General features: G+C 37.4%; 1 protein-coding gene and 1 long non-coding RNA gene across 2 annotated transcripts in view; one reads left to right on the forward strand and one right to left on the reverse strand.

Annotated features, from left to right (window-relative positions):
- The window catches only part of LOC115258700 (uncharacterized), a 282,925-nt gene that overhangs the window by 49,050 nt on the left and 213,461 nt on the right, over positions 1–20,414 (forward strand). The gene's annotated exons all lie outside the window — the stretch shown is intronic.
- The window catches only part of LOC115258666 (larval cuticle protein A2B-like), a 56,139-nt gene continuing 35,949 nt past the window's right edge, over positions 225–20,414 (reverse strand). The window contains exons 2-4 of the mRNA XM_029858908.2: positions 3,196–3,279; positions 2,679–2,795; positions 225–856 (exon numbers count right to left, since the gene is read on the reverse strand). Coding sequence (XP_029714768.1) covers positions 479–856; positions 2,679–2,795; positions 3,196–3,279 — 579 coding nt within the window. The 3' untranslated portion in view covers positions 225–478. The remainder of the gene's footprint in view (positions 857–2,678; positions 2,796–3,195; positions 3,280–20,414) is intronic.

The raw sequence follows: 20,414 nt of genomic DNA on the forward strand, positions 1-20,414 counted from the left end.
CTTTTAGGGTTAATTATCGTTCCCGAATTTCTATCACTATCGACCATTAAGATCAGTGTTGGAGATCCAGTTATGTGACCACTATGCACGATAATATACCGCAGTCATCTGTCAATGAAGATCTGCAGCCCTGAGGTGTTACCCACTGATAGAAGAAGAGGGCTTTGGGTTGGCAGATGAATATAAACTTTCGGATGATGGAGAACTCAAACAAGCGATTTCAAGTCCTTACGTTACTAATTAGTAATTGTATAAGAAAAAAAACAATACTTTATTCGATAATCTCATCTCATGTTGCAACCAGTGTGTGTGTGTATATGTAACTACAGAACAGAACAAATTTGAGTCATCGTATAAAACCTACGAATGTAATAGTGCCGTCAATGTTGGGGGAGGTCCAATCCTAGATCGCATTCATTGCCGCATGGTCCGAGATAGGTGGGGGTGCTTCCACCGGCCGCTTACTGACCGTTCCGCCTTAGTGGTGGTACAGGGTGTGTGACAGCAGTGGTTCGTGGTGCAGCTCGTGGAGTTCGTGGGACACCAGAGCGGATGGGTGGTGGTAGGTCACTGCTGGAGAATGGTACGCGACAGCTGGGGCGTGGTGGTAGGCAACTGGAGCGTGTGAATAGGTCAGAGTTGGGGCAGCGTGGGTTAAAACTGTGGGAGCATGGGCTACGGCATAGGTCGGAGTGTGAGCAACCGCCACAGCTGGGGCATGGTGGGCAACGGCAACGGTTTTCACGACCGCCGGGGCTGGCTCGCCGGACTTGCTAACGACTGCGTTGAATCCGTTGACGGGATCGGCGGTGTAGTCCACGGTGCGACGAGTGCCATCGGGTTCAACAAGGGAGTACTGGAAAAAATAGGGGATGTGATTAGGCTTTTGGTATGATTTTCTCGCTTTTCCATATGAGCGATTGTAAGTCGTTAACGAAACGAGTAATTCTTATGGTAGAGAGATGTTTATTTAGTCTGGAAAAACAATGGTGCCTGAGGTCTGAAATCGTAAAACTAATTATAACCGCATCAAGGTGTGCCTTATATCCTGTTTCGAGGAAATTTCTTCATCTCGTTTTGTGAAATTGGTGCAGCTCTTGATTTTCCCCTTGAACAGATTTCAAAGCCATGGATAGACGCAAAAAATACATTTAATTCCATGGTTCTGGCTAGCGATGAGATGCGAAGTGGTTCTTTTGCGGGGTGCTCTTCTGCAGAATAATGTGGTGATGGTGCAGTATAAAATATCCGTCCAACTTACTATCTCAGAGATGTAGTTAAGTGTCTGTAACAGTTTCTTGAACAAGATGGATATAGTGAAGTAGAAGCTTTCTTATTGCGCCGTAATGCTCACGCTGTTGAATTCAATACATATGTAATGTACACAATGTAAGAATAGAAGAATAGAATAGAAGAATACTCGAAAACAACGATTGGCTTTTCAAAGTCTATATTGGATACCACGTATCCAATATCTTATCCGATATCTTTGATTTAATCCAAAAAAGCATTTGCCTACTCATGGCATCATCTACCCGAGGGAGAGGGAAAGAAATAAAGGATGGGATTGGGTAAACGATAGGTAGGGGAATAAGATCGTAACACTAGAAGAGAGCACTAACGCACAAGTGTGCCATGAAGCGTAAAGAGAGCCAAGTTTTATTAAAGTTTCGCCAGCATTGCTCGAAGGCCATACAAGCTCACTTAATTTTGAACTCATTGTGATTTGTCCGGAAAAGCTTTGAACTAAGGATAACTCCAACGTACTTTACCTCTATGGTCACATCGATTTCAGAATCAGAGAAACGCAAAGGCCAAACGCCATTACGGTTTCGCCTATTCGTGAAAAGAACAATAGATGTGTTACTCGAATTTACCGAAAGGTCGTATTGGAGTTACCAATCCTCAAATACCTGAAGAGCGCTTTGCATCAGGTCGAAAAAAGTGCTGATGCACAATCCAACCAGACCAAGATTCCGCAAAAGTTGTGATGTGACTCCCCTTTGGGGGCATCCGCAATCACTAAATTTTCTAATCGTTGCTTGACGTAATGTCGAAAAGAGATGTCTGTTTTTGGCATCGAAAGCACCCTCGATATCTGAGAAAACACCCAAAAAGATTGCTTTTGAGTGAATGCTTTCTCAATATCGTGAATAACCTTGTGCTACACAGTCACAGTGGAGTTCTCAGATTGGTCAACAAATTGGTTTGAGGCACGTTTCCCAGATAATGATCTGATATGATGATCTACAATGCGTTCCAAGCATTTCAGAAGAGCACACATTGATAGGTTTGAAATAATCAAACCCCTTCTGAAGCAAAATAGGATATATCGCATCTGCTCCAGGAGTTTTGAAATGGGAAAAGCTATTGATTGCCCTTTTAATCGATTCTACAGTTACAATACTCCGAGCTGGAGCCAGAGTATCATAACGACACAAAAAGACATCAGGTTCATCCGAAGATGCAATATTCACACATCCGGGGAAGTGTGTACTGAAAAAGCATTCCAGAACTTCCTTATCAGAGGAAGTGAAATCACCGTTTGGCAAACGAAGTTCGTTGTTCACTCGGAATTCTTAGATGTTGGTTCAAACCAGTCAACTGAAATCGCTTAAGCGACAGACATCGATTTTTCTAAACACCTAATCTGCCCAAAAACAGACACTCTTACATACCTGGCCAGTCACAACATCACCGTCCCGGGTTTCGTGCTGTTCCTTGTTGTCTCCGGTGACGGCATCGTGCACTCCGTACGAATAGCTGTACTGTGGATGTGGGTCGTATTCTTCCGCCTGGTTGGGAAAAGAAACGAAAAAGCAAACGAAGGGTTAAATATGGTTGAGTTGATAACAGATTTCTCTCAATAACAAAATTATATCTAGCCATGAGGATTTCTCCCCTCCTCACTCGGTCCTGGTGTGTCATCGTTCTGTTAAAACACTCGCGATCGATTCGTTCCCAACTTTATCGGGAAATTTTGAAGCACTCCAAAGGCGAGTCGACGAATGAGAGAATTTATAATTAATTAAGCCCTCCGCTAGGAAGAACACCAACAGGAGCCGAGAAGTTGTGGGCAAGGAGAAGAAACCACAACAGCTAACCCATTTCTGGAAAACGGGTAAACTTTCCCGGACTTGGGAAAGATGCTCGCTTCAAGAGCATCAATCAAAACCCTGGCTAGGCGGATCTTACCTTGACGACGGTGGCCACTGGAGCAGCCACGCCAATTGCCACCGACTGGACACCAACGGCGACGGCAGCGAGCAGGACGAATACCTGTTGTTGGTCGCAACGGGAGCCAGCGCCAGAAATTGCGGGAACGTCCGGTTTCCGGGGGATGACGGACGGATGCGGCAGCATCAGCGGTTGGATCAAGCGCGATGAACAGCATGGAATGGTGAAGAGGAAGAAAAAAGAAGATTCGCAGCGTTAGTTTTTCTTGTGTTTTATTTTTTGGAATGAGAGACGTTTGGGTGTGCTACTCCTTTGGGCAGTAATCCCAGGTGTTTGGATTTGCTGGGGAAATGGCTACTCTTGCGCTAAATGAGATATTCCGTAACATGAAGGATCGTCCGATGGCGAGTTTCTTGTATTATGGTAGGGCATTATTTTTGATTGCATAATTAAGAAAGGTAATGATTTTAAAAACAATCTGATTTCTAAAATTCCCAATGGAAATTCATAAACTATTAATCTCATGAGGGTGATGGGGGTTAGTGATTAAATAATAAAAGAAGAGCGATCCAACAATAGCTTGGAGATACATTACCTATCCAGTATTTAATCAATCATGAAAATGTTAGTCTCAAAGATCTCAGGACTCTTTAGGATCAAAGCAAAAAGTTTTTAAATCCACCTTATTATACAGAACTGCATACAAACTTTGCTTAACTCTAGTAATTAATCTGCAAACTTCGCAGAAATATAGCGATTAATTTTCTAAAGTATGCCTGTAAACCCATCTGGAAGTATTGCAAGTAACTTCTTCAAAAATACTGCTAAACATTATATACTTTTCTCAAAACGCCTCTAAGAAGCGTTTCAATTGCATAACATTTGCAAAGTTATATTAAAACTTCCATCACTACACTTTTTTGCGAAACGAAAAGATTTTATTGATGAGCTTGACTGCTATATTTTGCAAGCAATTATTGCTTAGAAACTTCATGAATTTAAACGAGGATAATCCGTTAGGGTTACCTCAATTATTAATCATTGGGAAAGCTGTTAGAGCATACACCGGCAGAAATTCTACTATTTTCAATTAGTAGTTCGATTAATATTTGGTCGGGGTTCTGCTAAACCGAACCAAAGACCATTTTTTGAAAAATTGAGTTTTCTTAACCATTGGGTGAAGAAAATGATGATCTTCCTTCCATGTAAAAATCCAGTAATTCTGACAGCTCTTCGTGGAGTAAATTCAAAATTTCAGTTTGGCGGAACATACAAAACATTATTTTGCGTCCAACCAGAGTGAACTGTAAACCATTCGATAGGATCAGCGAAATATTTTAGTTTTGATCCAGGTGATGAACATTTCAAGTTCTCCTCATCGCCGTCAGATTTCTAACTTCTAACCGACTCATAGATACAATCTGTGAGAGAAATGAACACGTTATTAGAAATACGGGTGTTGGAGGAACCAATTATGTTTCGATGGCGCTGATTGCCATTTGTCCAAATCACATTCAGCCAGACCGAACCAAGTCCACAGAATTTTAGAATCAATTCATTCTCAACAATAAAAAAACAACTGGTTTTTAATACCAGCGTTATGTCGATACACCTCATACTGGTAATTTAGCACAGGAGCCGTCATTGAACAACAAACCTAATAAGAATAATAAAGCTTGAAAAAACTCAAATACTTGGTTCGCTTTGGCTGATCGAAAAATTGCGTTTTCACGAAAACCATCCTTGAGAAGAATGTTTAGAACTTGATTCAGACTTAACGACTGACCTTCAGCAAGGTAATATGACCTAGAGGTAACGCGCTTGGTTATCACTCAGATGATCCAAGTTCGAATCTCTTTCATATTTTTGAAAACTTTTTTGTACTTAGTGCACTTTGGCAGAACATTTTCATGGTTTTCTTCGACCAGCATAAATTTGAAGTACACAAATTGCTCCACATTCACATCTCAGGACCTCAGGGCATGCAAGGACATCGTTTGACATAATCACTCTTGCTCTGTGCCTCCACATGCACCGCTTATGAAGAAAAAGCATGGTTGGAAAGGGCTGAGCTGCGAGGGCTTCCGCCGTTCGTATTTCAAACTATTTTGAGACCTTCGTGCTACCATACTATACGCGTCCTCTTTGATTCATGTAAAGAATTGTGAGTGATATCTATTTCGACTTGATAGACGATGAAAAATCGACATTTTTTTTACTATCCAACTGGTTTTATCTGAAACAAAAAAAAACATTCAGCCAAACTGAACTATAAACCATTTTCTAATGTTTTTGATCAGCCAGAGTGAACTGAGTGCAAGGTACCAAGAAATAAAATGTAATTATATCAATGATTCCAAATAATTTACATGTATTCTTCATTTCTGATGGTTAATGAAGGCTAGTATGTTACATGTGTGCGGAAAAGTTTCAAATAATCTCCGCTGTTGTTTATTAGTGAGTGGTTGAACTTTGAGCTTAATTATCTCGAAATTATCTTTTTGGCGCTTAGTTCGGTTTAGCAGAACCCCGGCCATTTAACTCATTAATAGGTACTCATTTTTTTTTTATTTTGATCTTAATATCAAATGACGAATAAAATAGATTCAAATATGTTTTGGAAGGTGATTCTTTTTAATTCATGATTTTGTGAATTTGAATTTTGGATTTTTCTAGTTTTTATTTTTGAACATCCCAACATCCCAACGTGGGGCGCCATGTTACAAAAATAAAAGAAATTAATTATTACAAAGGATCAACATATCACGACATATAGAACCTTACAAATGTACACATTATGTCCCATAATCACGACATATAAAACCTTACAAATGTACAAATAAGAGACATCACAAATAGATACAGCACAACACATAAATGTGCCCTGCTATCCAGATGGATAACATCTTCCGATCACAGGATGACGAGGTTTCATTTATTGGTTTGGGTCCATCAGTCATCCTGGAATTGTATTTTAGTTGGCAGTATGCCTTTTAGTTCACAGTAGTTGATGCTGTGTTCATAGCTTGTTTTTGTCTAGGAAAACTAATCCTTATCGGGCATCCCGTTTCGGGGTTCGATACTTGAGATCAACAACGTGAAGTCCGTGGCAGGGAAAGGTTTATATATCTAGTACTTGACCGCTGCCAGAAATGGCCTGAAAGTTGGCAATCAAAGTAGGATTGCATCCCATGGGCCTCTTTTTTCCAGAACCCTTTAAATGTGCATTAAAATTATGGGAATATGTACAAGGTAAAATAAAACATACATCACAAAGAACGTACAAATAATAAATTTTTAACACATTAAACAATTATTCTGTCTTATAATTGTAACAAATATTTATACCCGTAACAATTCTAGTAGAAGGACTAGAAATTTCCTGCCGGAAATCCACAGTTTACTTGCTAGAAATTGAAAACTTTAGGAAGCATTTCTATAAATTCTTGTAGGAATCCAAAAATCGTCGTGTTCTACAAATTCTTGAAAGAATTCTCATAACTCTTATAGTAGTTCTCCAAATGATCATAGGAATTCTCTCAATTCTTGAAAGAATTCTAAACTATGGAAACATCATACACAAATTACTAAATTCCCAAATATAAAAAAAACCAAGAATTTTGACATTTTTTTTACACATTCATACGGCAATTTTACAGAATTCCATCCCCAGGAATTTTGAAAATTATTGGAGAATTCTTCAAACTCCGAGTGTTATAAATTGCTATCTATTGCTAATCCCTAAAATTTTGATCATAAAAATTCTAAAAATTACCTTAACAATTCTATATTAATTTCCGAGCAGAAATGGTATAAGTCGAAATTAAAAAAAAAGTCACTAGGAGTCCTAAAAGCTGCAGAATTTTATTGATTTTATATAGAAATTCATGATATGTTAAATTTCGCAAGAATTGCAATTATTTCCAATGGAAAATTTCACCAACATTGTAAGGTAATCAAGAATACCGAGAAATTTTCTTCCTTCAGATTTTTTACAAAAAGAAATCTGAAAATTTAAATGGAAGTTCTACATTTAGCTCCACATTTTACTGATTTATCGACCGTATTTAAGTTTCAAGTTAATCATTTTATGGCTTTATGTAGTAGTTCTACATTTCTCGGTTATACTTCCACAAAATTCGGTATGCAGTCTAAAAATCCCAACTAGTACTTCTTCAAATATTAGCATGAATATTACAAGCTATGGCAAAATAGCTATGGATAGAACAGTTTACAAATTCTAAACTGGGTAGGATTATTTTATATCCCGAGCAGAAATCCTCTCAGCACCGGTAGTCATTCTACAAATTACGACTAGGAATTCTCAAATTACTGGCAAAGGATGTGTACTAGTAGCCTATTGGACGCAGTGGCTTAATTTCCCCAACAGGGGAGGAAAAAAACATGTGTACTAGTAAATTCTGACGAGTAATTATATTTATTCTGTGCATGGTGTATAAATTCCGACTTCGAATGCAAAAGAAACATCAGCTCGGAGCTTTGCAAACACTAGATATTCTAAAAAATTCTGCTAAAATCGTACAAACACTGGAACAGAATTATACAAATTTCATCTCTGAATTCTTCAAATTTTGAAAAGGTTTTCCGAAAGTTTATTTTACAAACTACGATCGTGAATCTACAAATTTGTTTTTTTTTTAATTCTGTAAACTCTGACTAGTAATTCTACAAATCTTGGATTGGAGAAAAACTATATACGCTTAGGCTGAGAATATTACAAACTGTAATCAGGAGGTCTTCTAATTTTGCCAAGCATTTCTTCAAACTTCAGCCATGATAGTAAAAAAAATCATGTGGAAAAAATTGTGAAAAAAAATCGTTTCTAAAATCAGCACTTTTCAACATAACACTATTTGTTTATGTAAGAAAACCATTGCAAGCTTGTATCATTGAACTGATTGACATCTGAGATTGTAAACTGGAACCGAACTGGGATTACACTAAGAGTTCCCCAAGAGTGATTTCATCTGAACTTTATCCAAATATGGTTCAATTTCACTAGATCTTCTACCAGCGTCAGCGTATGCATAAGTTCACTTTGCTTTCAAGAAATTTACGAGAATTTTCAGAATTTCCAACAGAAATTCTTCAATAAATTATGCTGAGAAGGTTTTAAAAATATCTGGTGACCCTCTCTGGTGTTGGCCTCCATAAGGGTACCGTAGTTATGTAGCTCTATACGATTTATACATGGTTTCAAAGTAAAAGGGTTAAATAACTCTTCGACAAAATTGAAATATTTGTTTGAGGATATTACTTCTTATAAAACTCTTAAAGCCCTTTCCATGAACCCGAGAAATAAGAAAAGAAATTTTGAGATTGAAATGGACATGGTTGTTTGCCTCTGATCTTATTGGGCCCTTGAGAAATTGCAAGCACATTTTTTACACTTATATGACATCAAAATCAAACAATATTTAACCCTTGTATCAATATGACCTAGACAGTCTCGCTGAACGTGCACTACACCATTGTGGTGTGCCTAGCCTAACATCCTAGGAGGGTTAAATATATGTTTTTCGTATTACTTGTAGAAACGACCGACTAATTGACATAACTATCCCTCTATGGTCGGTCAGGATAAATTATAAACGGGGTGACACTATTTCATTTGACGTTTCGACCCTCGGTTTGGGCCTTTTTCAGGGAGATTCATCCTGACCGAAAAGCCAACCGTAGAGGGATAAGTTTACATATATATGTATATGTATATAGGGGAAATTGTGTATTTTCGGCAGTTTTGTTCTCTTCGTCATGGGTTTTTTTTTTTGAAAGCTGTTGAACTCAGAGTTGGCCTCAAACCCTTCCCAACCAAGCTGAATTATACGACCAAGATTTAGGAAATTTGACCGACAAAAAACCCCACATGACGAAAAGAACAAACCTGCTGATAATACCCATCGTCATCCTATATTGTATTGACTACTATTGAATTGTTTCGTATTTGTTCAAAGCAATTTCTTCTAGTAATCATTGAACTTTTACTTGTTTTCGTAAATTCAAGCTTCTCTCAAAAAGAGAACTTATGTATTTTCGGCAGGTTGGTTCTCTTCGTCTTGGTTTTTTTTTAAACCTGTTTAACTCAAAGTAACTCATTTCAAAAATCAGCTTCTTTCAAAGCTGTGGGTGGATCGTATTTTATATCTTTCACGTAATTCACAGATACTACTGGACAGAGAAATTGCTTCTCTTTCCAATGGTGGCGTAGGATTGTGTTGGAACAATGAAATACGTTCCACAGCAATGAAAGAAAGCTTTGTTTCAAAAAAAAAAAACAGTTACGCCCTTTTGAAATGTTATTGCCCAGTTGATCTCAATCTCAAATCTTTCCCAACCAAGCTAAATTATACGACCCAGCCGATAATATCCAAAGTCACCCTATAGAATGTATCTAATGTTTTTTTTAGTATTTCAATCAGTCAACTTTCTAGGAAACTCCCAACAACTGTTGAGACGTCCTACTTTCAGCTCTATTGTATGCTAAAGACAGAGAAATCTGTACCCTTTGAATCGGAATGCTTTCAAATTAATTTCCGCCTAAATCAAAAAGCGCAGCTAAATTTCAATCCAAAGTTAGGTAGGTTTCCGTCAACACCGATATGTACCACCAAACGACCTTGCAACGATCGCTCTCATCCATTCGCCAAATCATTACTTCAGCACGTCCAATACATTTTCCAGAAGAATCCCTCTTCCTGAGCTCCAGCATCCCTGTCTCTTGCATTCCCCAGTTTGCCGCATTTCTCTCATAGTTCGTAAAATAAATCCCCAGTGGTAATTTCCACTCCCAGCCGGTCTCACATTGCAATACCGCAGCTTGAAACCATAAACCTGAAACTGCCAGCTTAGGGATGCAACACTTCGACAACTGTAGGTATGTTTACTGCGGTGTTTTCTGTGTCGAAATGCATCGAGGGGGTTGGTGGTGGTTCCGCAATTCAGGTAACTTCTTTATCACCCCATTCACGTTTACAAAATTCGGTAAATTTCCGCTCCAGGAAGGTGGAGTCTTTGATTCGAGAAAGCTACGCGACGCAAGACAAGGGGGAAACATCAACCAGAAGTTCCGATTTCCGCTGCGGTTGTCGAAATCGAAATGAAATTGATTTCTCGGGGGAGAAACTTTGAGATTTGTACATATGTGGGGTTGCTGAGGAGCACCTACTCGGTGTTCCTTTTCATCCCCCGAATCTTCCTTTTCTTTTTTTTTTGAGGAAGGTAACCGTAACACTGCGAGCGATGTGCGAGCGTGGGTGGAAGGTGGCACCGGCGTTTTCGCTCAAATGGGAATGTAATTTCCATTCAGGGCAGAGAATACCTTCCTCGCTGCTAATGGCATTCACAATTTACCCTTATCGTTTCTGCCCCCACCCTTTAAAAGTAGCCAACGTTTCCACGCGTAGACGACGGCGATGGCAGTCTGCTCGACACACTATCCAGCCACCCGCACACGGCTCTTGATTGATGGGGGTGATGGGGCAATGGGTAGGGGAACAGAGCCCAAAATGCCAAGATGGGGTAAAATGGCCCAACTCATAAAATCATTCCTGAATGGGACTTGATCATTGATATAGGTGAACGGTGTCAAGATATGTTTGCATTGAACATTCTTCTAGATGCTAGGCCGCCAAACCCACGGAAAATCTTTTGATTTCCCAATGAAAATTGGTAACTTCCGGTTTTCCGTGCTTGCAATTAAGGTTTTCTGGTGATTTTATTACCAGCCAAGTGTTTCCAACGAGATTGAGGCACGCATGGAGTCGCATGGTTGTTGATGTCTACGCTATCCATGTTAGGGGTCATTCAAATATTACGATCATCGTTTTGTGGGGAGGGGGGTAACACTCCATGTATTGAGTAAACGAAAAAACGTGACAAAAAGGTGAAAGTGAGTCGAAAATGCCAGAAAACTGAAGGACGTAATTTTTGAATGTTTTCATGAAGTGGCATCTTACCCCATGGCAGATGGCCTTTTTGCACCACTTCCGTTTTACGAACCAGTTTTTTGAATCGCTAAAAATCAATGAAAATGCAATAATTTAGTGAATATTTTTGCTGAAGCATCGAGCAAATATTGTCTAGTTGCTGTTACCACTTTGAAAGCCTAACAAATGAGGCTATATATCATTGAAAACGATGAAAGTTTGAAAAATGGCATATTGCCCCACTTTCCCCTACAGTGGGGCCGTCGTCGTGTAACGCACGTGTGAGGAAGGACTTTGAACGTTGTTGCGGTTGTTGAAGGGGGTTGTTTGTGGTCGGTCTAAGAAAGGATCCGATGATCGATATGGTGTAGCAAAAGTAGGTCGATTATCATACATCTCCGTCTAAGATGTGTCAATAATAAAACTCAACGGACGAGGGTACAATAAATGGTTCTGATGGTGTAATGAATTTTTTTTGAAAATTTCCAATGGGTATTAGCAGAATTTCTGTCGAAACACACTGTTGCGGGTATCTCAAAAACGTGATCGAAATTGTTTCGACCATGAAAACATAATTTTTGCTCTATAGCGTCTTTGGTAAAGTTTTTCTATAAAATGATTCCCATTTTATGAAAACTTAACATATCATACTACTTTGAGAACGTCTGTTGATAAAAAAATACTTTTTATGCTCTCAAAATCATCAGAAGAAGTTCCAAAAGCGTCTGTGATTTTTTTGTTGCATAACAATGTGGAAAAAATTTAGTTAAAAAAGAATCGAGATCAAATTTTGATACTTTTTGCATTGTATAATGGTCTTCTTCTGTGTGGCTATACGTTCCCACTGGAGCTTGGCCTGCCTCTCTTCAACTTAGTGTTGTTTGAGCACTTCCACAGTTATTAATTGAAGGGCTTTCTTTGCCTGCCATTGCATGAGTTTGTATATTGTGAGGCAAGCACAATGATACACTATGCCCAGGAAGCTGAAAAAAAAAATTCCGAAGGGAACGGGAATCGAACCCGCCGTCTATGAATTGGCGATCCATAGCCTTAAACCACTAGGCTAACTGGAGACCTTCTAGTATGTGGTTTTTGACATACAGGCGAAAGCGGGATAAAATGGCAATATTCGCTATAGGTAAATTTTATTTCGAATTTTAAAATGTGAAAGTTCTGGACTGCAAAAATTTACTAAGTATGTATTTCGACCTCAACTGTAAGGTCTTCTTCAGTGTCTCAGTGGTCAAGTGTCTCAGTAGAGTCAAGCACGAGACACTGAAGACGTCCTTACAGTTGAGTCGCATCTGTCGAAGAATGCAAATTCTTAGTGGAAATAAAAGGAACAGTACTTTACCCGATTTTCTTATTAATTATTGTTTAAATTCGTATATAAAACAATATTTCTCACTTTTAGGGGATCCCCTAATCAGTTGGGTGATTAACTCCCCGCACGGTGTGTTGAAACACGATTATTATCGCACTTTCATGAACCTAAAATATTTTTTCGGTATAAGTTAGCCTTAGCTGTATATATTAAGATTCTGAAGGTTAAAAAATCTTTCATCGGGGAAAATTAAAATAAATTCGATTTTAGTAGTTTACCACTTTTCCCATATAATTACGGTATTACGAAAATCTGATGAACCTAAACTCTGCTAGAAAGAGTCCCCTTTCTAATAATAAATTTGAAACCATTTAGAGAGAAACGAATGCAAAAGTCTTTAAAACGCGTTTAAATTTGTTTGGCGTTCGTTTCATGTGTCCAGCCCACTACAGTCTGCCGAAAGTCATAAATCATAAAAGTCTGCATTCCTCCCATATGTCTGGTAGGTACATATATATTTATAATGGAGGAAAACAAATACTTCCCATTAGTGCGACTCATACATTTGAGGAAATACCATACACCTGTGACTCATACCATTTGCAGCACACACTCTTTATGTACTAATTTGCCTAAAATAACGGGTATTAGTTGCACATAGTTTGCATGTCAAACCACATCCACATGGATATTTGCCAAAAAGTATGAGTCGACTATACTGAGTGTGTGTAACTTATTTGTAAAAGTTCAGCCTCTGATCTGTTGAGGACTTCCGTATATACAAAATCTTAAAATTTTCAAAGACTTGTCTCCTTGTTACTTATAAATTGATACCTTTAGGGTTAAGTGGGCTGTTGAGTCTCAAATAATAAAAAGTTGACACAAAATACATTAGATTGGCGTTGTCATGTTATGTTAATGCATACAAAAATGATTATTCAACATTCGGTTTAAAATGAGGTACACCGGGGCAAGTTCAATCGGGTGGAGTAAGATGAAACTGCGGGTTAACGTGATATTATCTAATCATGATAAGCAGTTTGAATGTCATAACATGAAACAATCATTTTGTCAAGGATAATTATGCAAATGGTATTGAAATATTTTTCAAAACATCATAATTTTTATTTAGAATTTACCTTACTGAACGAAACGTATGCTTAATATATGTCAATGTGAATGACATCTTATAGTATAAGCCTAAAATATATTGGAAACATATCAATTTGCAATAGTTATCTCGTGTAGTGATTTTTTTTCTATGTTCGTCTGGGTTATCTGTAGTTTTATTTTATAGGACAATTTGGTCTTGATAAAAACTTTATGCATTTGAATGGTTTCAATGTTTAGACTGCATAAAATAAAGCTTCTTTTTTCAAGTAAAACTCCTTCTTTTTTGCAAAGTGAGTTTGACAACAGATTTAGTATTAGGAGAAATGTCACTTGTCCTTGCAGAGCGTGATAAAAACGAAATAAAAAGGAACAGTGATTAAAACGACTAGTCATTAAACCGAAAAACCACAGCACTGTACTTACGAAGTGGAAACTATCCATTAGAATTGAATTAAAAAGTCACCCGTACACTCGATACCTTCCAACCGTCTTCTATGTGCTATAACTATTTAGCAATCAAAATCCGATATTCTTTTTACGTACAGGGGATGGCCAAAATGTTTGGGATAGGCAACTTTTTTTCTCCCTCAAAAAATTTAACATGCTGTAACTTTTCATAGAGTGCATCAAAAAATCTCAAATTTTGACTGTTTGTCAACCTATTATATGTGCATCATTGATACAAATTTGGGCTCGATTGATTAATCTTTCGCAAAGTTAGAACCGTTCGGATAAAACACTATTTTTCAGACAACTCATTTTTGAGCTGTCATATCTCGGAAACCAGTGAACCGAATTGAATGAATTTTTAAACGTTTATCAACAATATATTGATACTTAATACGACGTTATAAAATGTAATATTTTCTTACGGCGAATTAAGTTATACCGGGTTGAAATTTTTACCCATATAGAGGAAAATTAGTCAAATTTACAATACCACACAAAAATTATTAAATGTGTTCTTCCTTCAATCTAAATAGGCTCTAATATATCTGATTTGAGATAATTTGAGAACAGAAGTGGAAAATCTTTGGATATCAACACTAAAATTTATTGACATTGATGTGAAAAAAATACATTTTTTCGAGAAAAATGCAAAAAGTGTCAATCCATGATAACTTTTTTCAACGTTTAAAAAGTACCTATGTTTTAATAGTTTGTAAAGCATTTACATATTGTTAGTGTACGTTCAAAATTTCATTCAATTCGGTTCACTGGTTTCCGAGATATGACAGCTCAAACATGAGTTGTCTGAAAAATAGTGTTTTACCCGAACGGTTCTAACTTTGCGAAAGATTAACCAATCGAGCCCAAATTTGTACCAATGATGCACATATAATAAGTTGACAAACAGTCAAAATTTGAGAATTTTTGATGCGCTCTATGAAAAGTTATTGCATGTTGAACTTTTTTGTGAGAGAAAAAAAAGTTGCCTATCCCAAACATTTTGGCCATCCCCTGTACATGTATTCCGCCAACATGTCCAGGTTTATCATCATCATATCAAAAACTGTTTCAACCAAACATTGATTGATTTCACAATAAAAAAAAATATAACATATGCTTACCTTAAAGTACGTGTATCAAGAGCGTGTGTCGAAAGAATAATTAAAAGCTATTCTCTAAGGGCTGATTTCTTCACCTCGGATTAACCGGTAAACCTAATTAAACCTGGTTTAACGCTTAAGTCAAGGAAAGAAATCAGCCCTATGTGTCCAAAATGCGAACAAAAGTATTCATAGGAAAAATTTTCACTTGTTAGTAGAACATCGAGCCCTGCAAAATCAGAGCACAATATACATAAAAGTTCTTATTACTAAGGTACACCGGGGCAAGTTGAAACGGGTGGGGCAAGTTGAAACGGGTGGGGCAAGATGAAACACGAAGTTTTGAAATAGATTTCAAAACAATTTTGAAATTCTTTCTTCGCTAAAAGATTGCTTGAATCAAAAACTATGTAATACGGCAATCAAACTGTTTATCATCATTGGAAAACATAATGTTAACCCGCTGTTTCATCTTGCCCCACCCGTTTCAACTTGCCCCGGTGTACCTAATATTCGAGGAGCTATCAGTATTTCTGCTAAACTAGCTCAAAACAACTTAATTAACAGTTAATTTCGCTATCTAATCATCTTTCGTGGCCGTGTGATCGTCGTTTAGGTTTATCGTTACATGGTTTGACATGCAAACTATGTGCAACTAATACCCGTCATTTCAGGAAAATTAGTACATAAAGAGTGTGTGCTGCAAATGGTATGAGTCACAGGTGTATGGTGTTTCCTCAAATGTATGAGTCGCACTAATGGGAAGTATTTGTTTTCCTCCATTATAAATATATATGTACCAGACATATGGAAGGAATGCAGACTTTTATGATTTATGACTTTCGGCAGACTGTAGTGGGCTGGACACATGAAACGAACGCCAAACAAATTTTAACTCGTTTTAAAGACTTTTGCATTCGTTTCTCTCTAAATGGTTTCAAATTTATTATTAGAAAGGGGACTCTTTCTAGCAGAGTTTAGGTTCATCAGATTTTCGTAATACCGTAATTATATGGGAAAAGTGGTAAACTACTAAAATCGAATTTATTTTAATTTTCCCCGATGAAAGATTTTTTTACCTCCAGAATCTTAATATATACAGCTAAGGCTAACTTATACCGATAAAATATTTTAGGTTCATGAAAGTGCGATAATAATCGTGTTTCAACACACCGTGCGGGGAGTTAATCACCCAACTGATGTTTTTATAAAATAGAAATTATTTTATAGATAAACTTTGCCGAAGACACTATAAGCAAAATTATGTTTTCATGGTCAAAGGCATCCGTAAATAAAATAAAAAAAATATCAAACGTCAGAATTTGTACAATTTTTGGTACAAGTTGTAGAATGCTTTTTGTTCCGTCTTGGCTTTTTTGCTTTCCGACAGCAATTTATGAAATTTCTATGCGGAATTTGGAGTGGGTTGACGGATTTGATGTTCTAGTTATAACCGTTTCTGGTTGATATGAAGAATTTTCTGGGTTCAAATCCTGACCCGTCTCTTTTCTTTGTTTCTTCTTTTTCACGGGTAAAACCCCGGAACCCGAAACTGGCATGTTTTGGCCAATAAATGTGTGTTTTTATGTTACAAATGTAGTAGGCTTTGATGTATCACTAAGTAGATTAGGTTATAATAAAGAACTCTTTCAACGAAACTACACGTATTTCCCTATAATTCAGAAGTGAGATGGAAACCTCAATTTTCTGGAACAGTATTCAAAATTTGGAGTTGCTTGGACGTGCCATTACAAGAATACCCTACGAAGAATGTCGAAACCATGAGCGTCTGATTGGAAGAGCAATTTCGTAACCAGTGAATTAGAAAGAACTGTAAAAGCGGATGATGATTGTGGGCCACATAGATGACACATTGAAGATGAAGATTCCATGGGACATCCGAGTATATACTACGCATTACTCTCGAATAAGAAAGTCTGCGAGAGGAGTTACATGAAGAATGAAAACGGAAAGTTGAGATCATTGAGAGAAAAGTTATATCAGCATTTATTGCATTACAGCATCGAAGACTGAGCCATCGAGTTAGAGCCTTTAGAAATGTGACGTTGTGTTGGAACTTTCACATCGAGGACGATGTGTTCTGTCAAGATGGTCGAACTGTAGCAGGCTTTGATGTATCATTAAGTAGATTAGGTCATAATAAAGAACTCTTTCAACGAAACTACACGTATTTCCCTACACAAATATACACCATAAAAAATGGCATGATATCATGACTTGTTTACCCGTAACGCAGTTTTCTATATTTAGTGCTAAAAATGATAAATTGAGGCCGCGTGTACTGTTGAACTATAATGAAAATTAGTGAAATCATAACCCTTTTTCATGAAATTGGTACTTGTCATTTTGACTTCGGTTCCATCGTCAAATTAGTAGGTATTTTTAATTTATACTAGCTGGCCCGGCAAACTTTGTCTTGCCAAGTTGTTGTGGTTTGGCAATTGTTAAGGTCATTGCTGCACCGCACTCTAGATTTGTGTCATTTCGATCGTGTTGATGTTCTTCCCAGTTCGCATAAAAAAAGCAGTACTTTAATCAATTTTCTTTCTTTTTTAGTTGATTTTCGTTACTTTTTCTGCTTATAAGCACAGTCACAATGAATATGAATCGAACCGTGCAAGGGCCATGCTGATCGGTTCATCCGTTCGTGAGTTTTGTTGCCTCAAAGGGACTTCAAACTCATTTTTATATATAGAGATAATACTTTGACTCTTAGTCATGATAAGTGGCATATTTTATGGCTATTTAAATTTTTCGTCATGATTTCGGGAACGGATTGTTCCCGTGTACTTTGTATCTGTTAATCAACTTTCTCCCACGTCTCTAGGAATACAACTTATGTATATTATTCATTCATTGATTGCCATCGCTAGAATCGGAAACGGGATGAAAAAGCTGTTTGCCGTCCTTTTCAAAAGTCTGCATCGGCTCGATGGAAATATCGATCTTTCTGTATCGTTCTATTTCACATAGCTAGTAGCTAGTAAAACGGTGTTATTTTCTGATGTTTTTTTTAAGATTTTTTGTTTTCATCTTGGAATAAATGTTGTTTTGAAGGGCAAACATTTAAACTTTTCTTCCAAGATATTTGAGAAAATACACTGTTTTGACGTATTTGTACAACTTTCAATAAGTATTAGCAGTGTCTTATACACTTTTCCATTGGAAATCTTAAAAAGTAACTTGAAGGCTTTATCGGCTTTCTGAAAAAATCTATATCCCATTTTAAAAACCTGTATTTTGTCTGTATAGGAGCTCAAAAATCTGTAAAATACAGCAAAATCTTCATATCAGGCTTCTCTGTATCAAACTGTCAATCTATCATATCACACAAACTATCGCCTTACGCCTGGGTATCCACACATCAACGTGAATCCTCCACCAAAACACTCCGACATTCACATGAACTTGTGCAGACGCAGTGATTTATACGGTCTTTCGTGGGCAAGAGATTTCAATCGTCACTTCTATCACCTTTCCCACCAGCAAGCTGACTAAGCAGTCGCCATTCGCCTAAAAATAAGACGATCGCCAACACTCATATACTGACTTAAGGGCAAAGTCTTCGGTATACCAATCCATGTGGTCAATTAATGATTTTCAATAAACTCAACATATACATGTAAAGATGGATACATTATTAGTGAAATTCCGAAAAAAATCATTGCTCAGGTGAGATTTTAACTCACGATCCCTATTTGCTAGACAAGTGCTTTTCCAATTAAGCTACCGAGACAATTAATGACATGGCAAAACAATTAAAATGCCGTGCACATTAATTGGCTCGGTAGCTTAGTTGGGAAAGCACTTGTCTAGCGAATAAGGGTCGTGAGATCAAATCCCACCTGAGCAATGATTTTTTTACATGTATATGTTGAGTTGATTGAAAAAAAAATCACTCATATACTGTTGAAGATGCTTATCAATCCAAAAAGGTATTTCATTGATTCAGTATGAGTATCTGGTGATACTGACGTAGCATCTATAGGCAGTCAGATCGAGCTTTCCAAATTTGGATAGGTTTTAATTGTAGAAAGTTGCGATTTTGAGTTTGTGTGAGAGTTTGTAATACTTCTGTTGGAGTTTACAAAATCTTTTTATTATTTGAGAAATTGACAATCAGAATTTCTTGAATCCTCGCAGAAATTTGTAGAATACCACTGGAAAATTCTAAAACTTCTAACACAATTTCCAAAATTCCAGTGAGTTTTCTCTCAAAATATGAAAATTTCCGAAATTTGCGTGAAGAAATTGCATGGAAATTTGTTACCTCAGCAGGTCAAACTGTTGACGAATTCAGCTCACATCACATCTCCACCAATCGCGAACTATAATTAGCTTATGACCTGCGCTCGTGCCGAACCGGAGATGAGAAATGTTCCCATCGTGGACCGCGTGCGTGCGTGCGTGTGTGCTTGCATATTTAACCCACAGACACGCGTCCCATTCCTCATTAACTTATGAATTCCATTAGCTCGGTAGGTACCTAGCTGCTAAAGCTCCCGTCCGCATCGACTATTTTCAGTAGTGGTAGACGACGAACGCGCAAGTAGGTACTTCGCCGTGAAACAACGAACCGTGAATGATGATGGATGGGCATTAATTACACGGTCCGACAAAAAATCAACTTTTGTTCTGCCCAGCTCTAAATTTCACTTTTTCTGATTGCTCCCGACTAGAAACTCATAAATCTGAAGTTTTGACCCTCCCCCTCCTGGGAGAGGGGAGGGGCATTGTTTTGAAATTTTGAAAAATCGAAAAATTTCGAGGTTTTTTGATCGCCATTTTAGCTAAATGCACGATATCGAAAAAGTAAAAGGTTGACCACGGAGCTTTAGGGGTTGTGCAACTACCAACAAAATTTCACGAAGATCCGTCAAGCCATTCTCGAGAAACGGTGTTTTTACGAAATGATGTTTTAAAGATTTCTTATATTGCACGCAAAGAATTCAACTACTATATGGCACAATTGCTGATTTAACCATGCCGTTTAGCATCATGGTGTCTTCGAGGAAGTTTTTCAGTACAATAACGTGCTTCTTTTAACCTGTTGGTAAAAATGATCAATCCCCCCAAAAGAGAGATAGAAAATTTACTTTTTGAATTTTTCAAGATACAAGGTTGATGTCTTCATAAAAGTTGTAGAAAATGCTGTTTTGAATAACTTTGTCGAAGACGCCAAATTCGTAACTCTGTTAGTTTTCAAGATACGTTACGTTTTTATTACCGGCGGCCCCTTGAGTGTTTTTTCCTCAATAATTTTTTTCACTTTTGATTCCACAA

Source organism: Aedes albopictus, chromosome 2 (assembly GCF_035046485.1).
Source record: "Aedes albopictus strain Foshan chromosome 2, AalbF5, whole genome shotgun sequence".
NCBI lineage: Eukaryota > Metazoa > Arthropoda > Insecta > Diptera > Culicidae > Aedes > Aedes albopictus.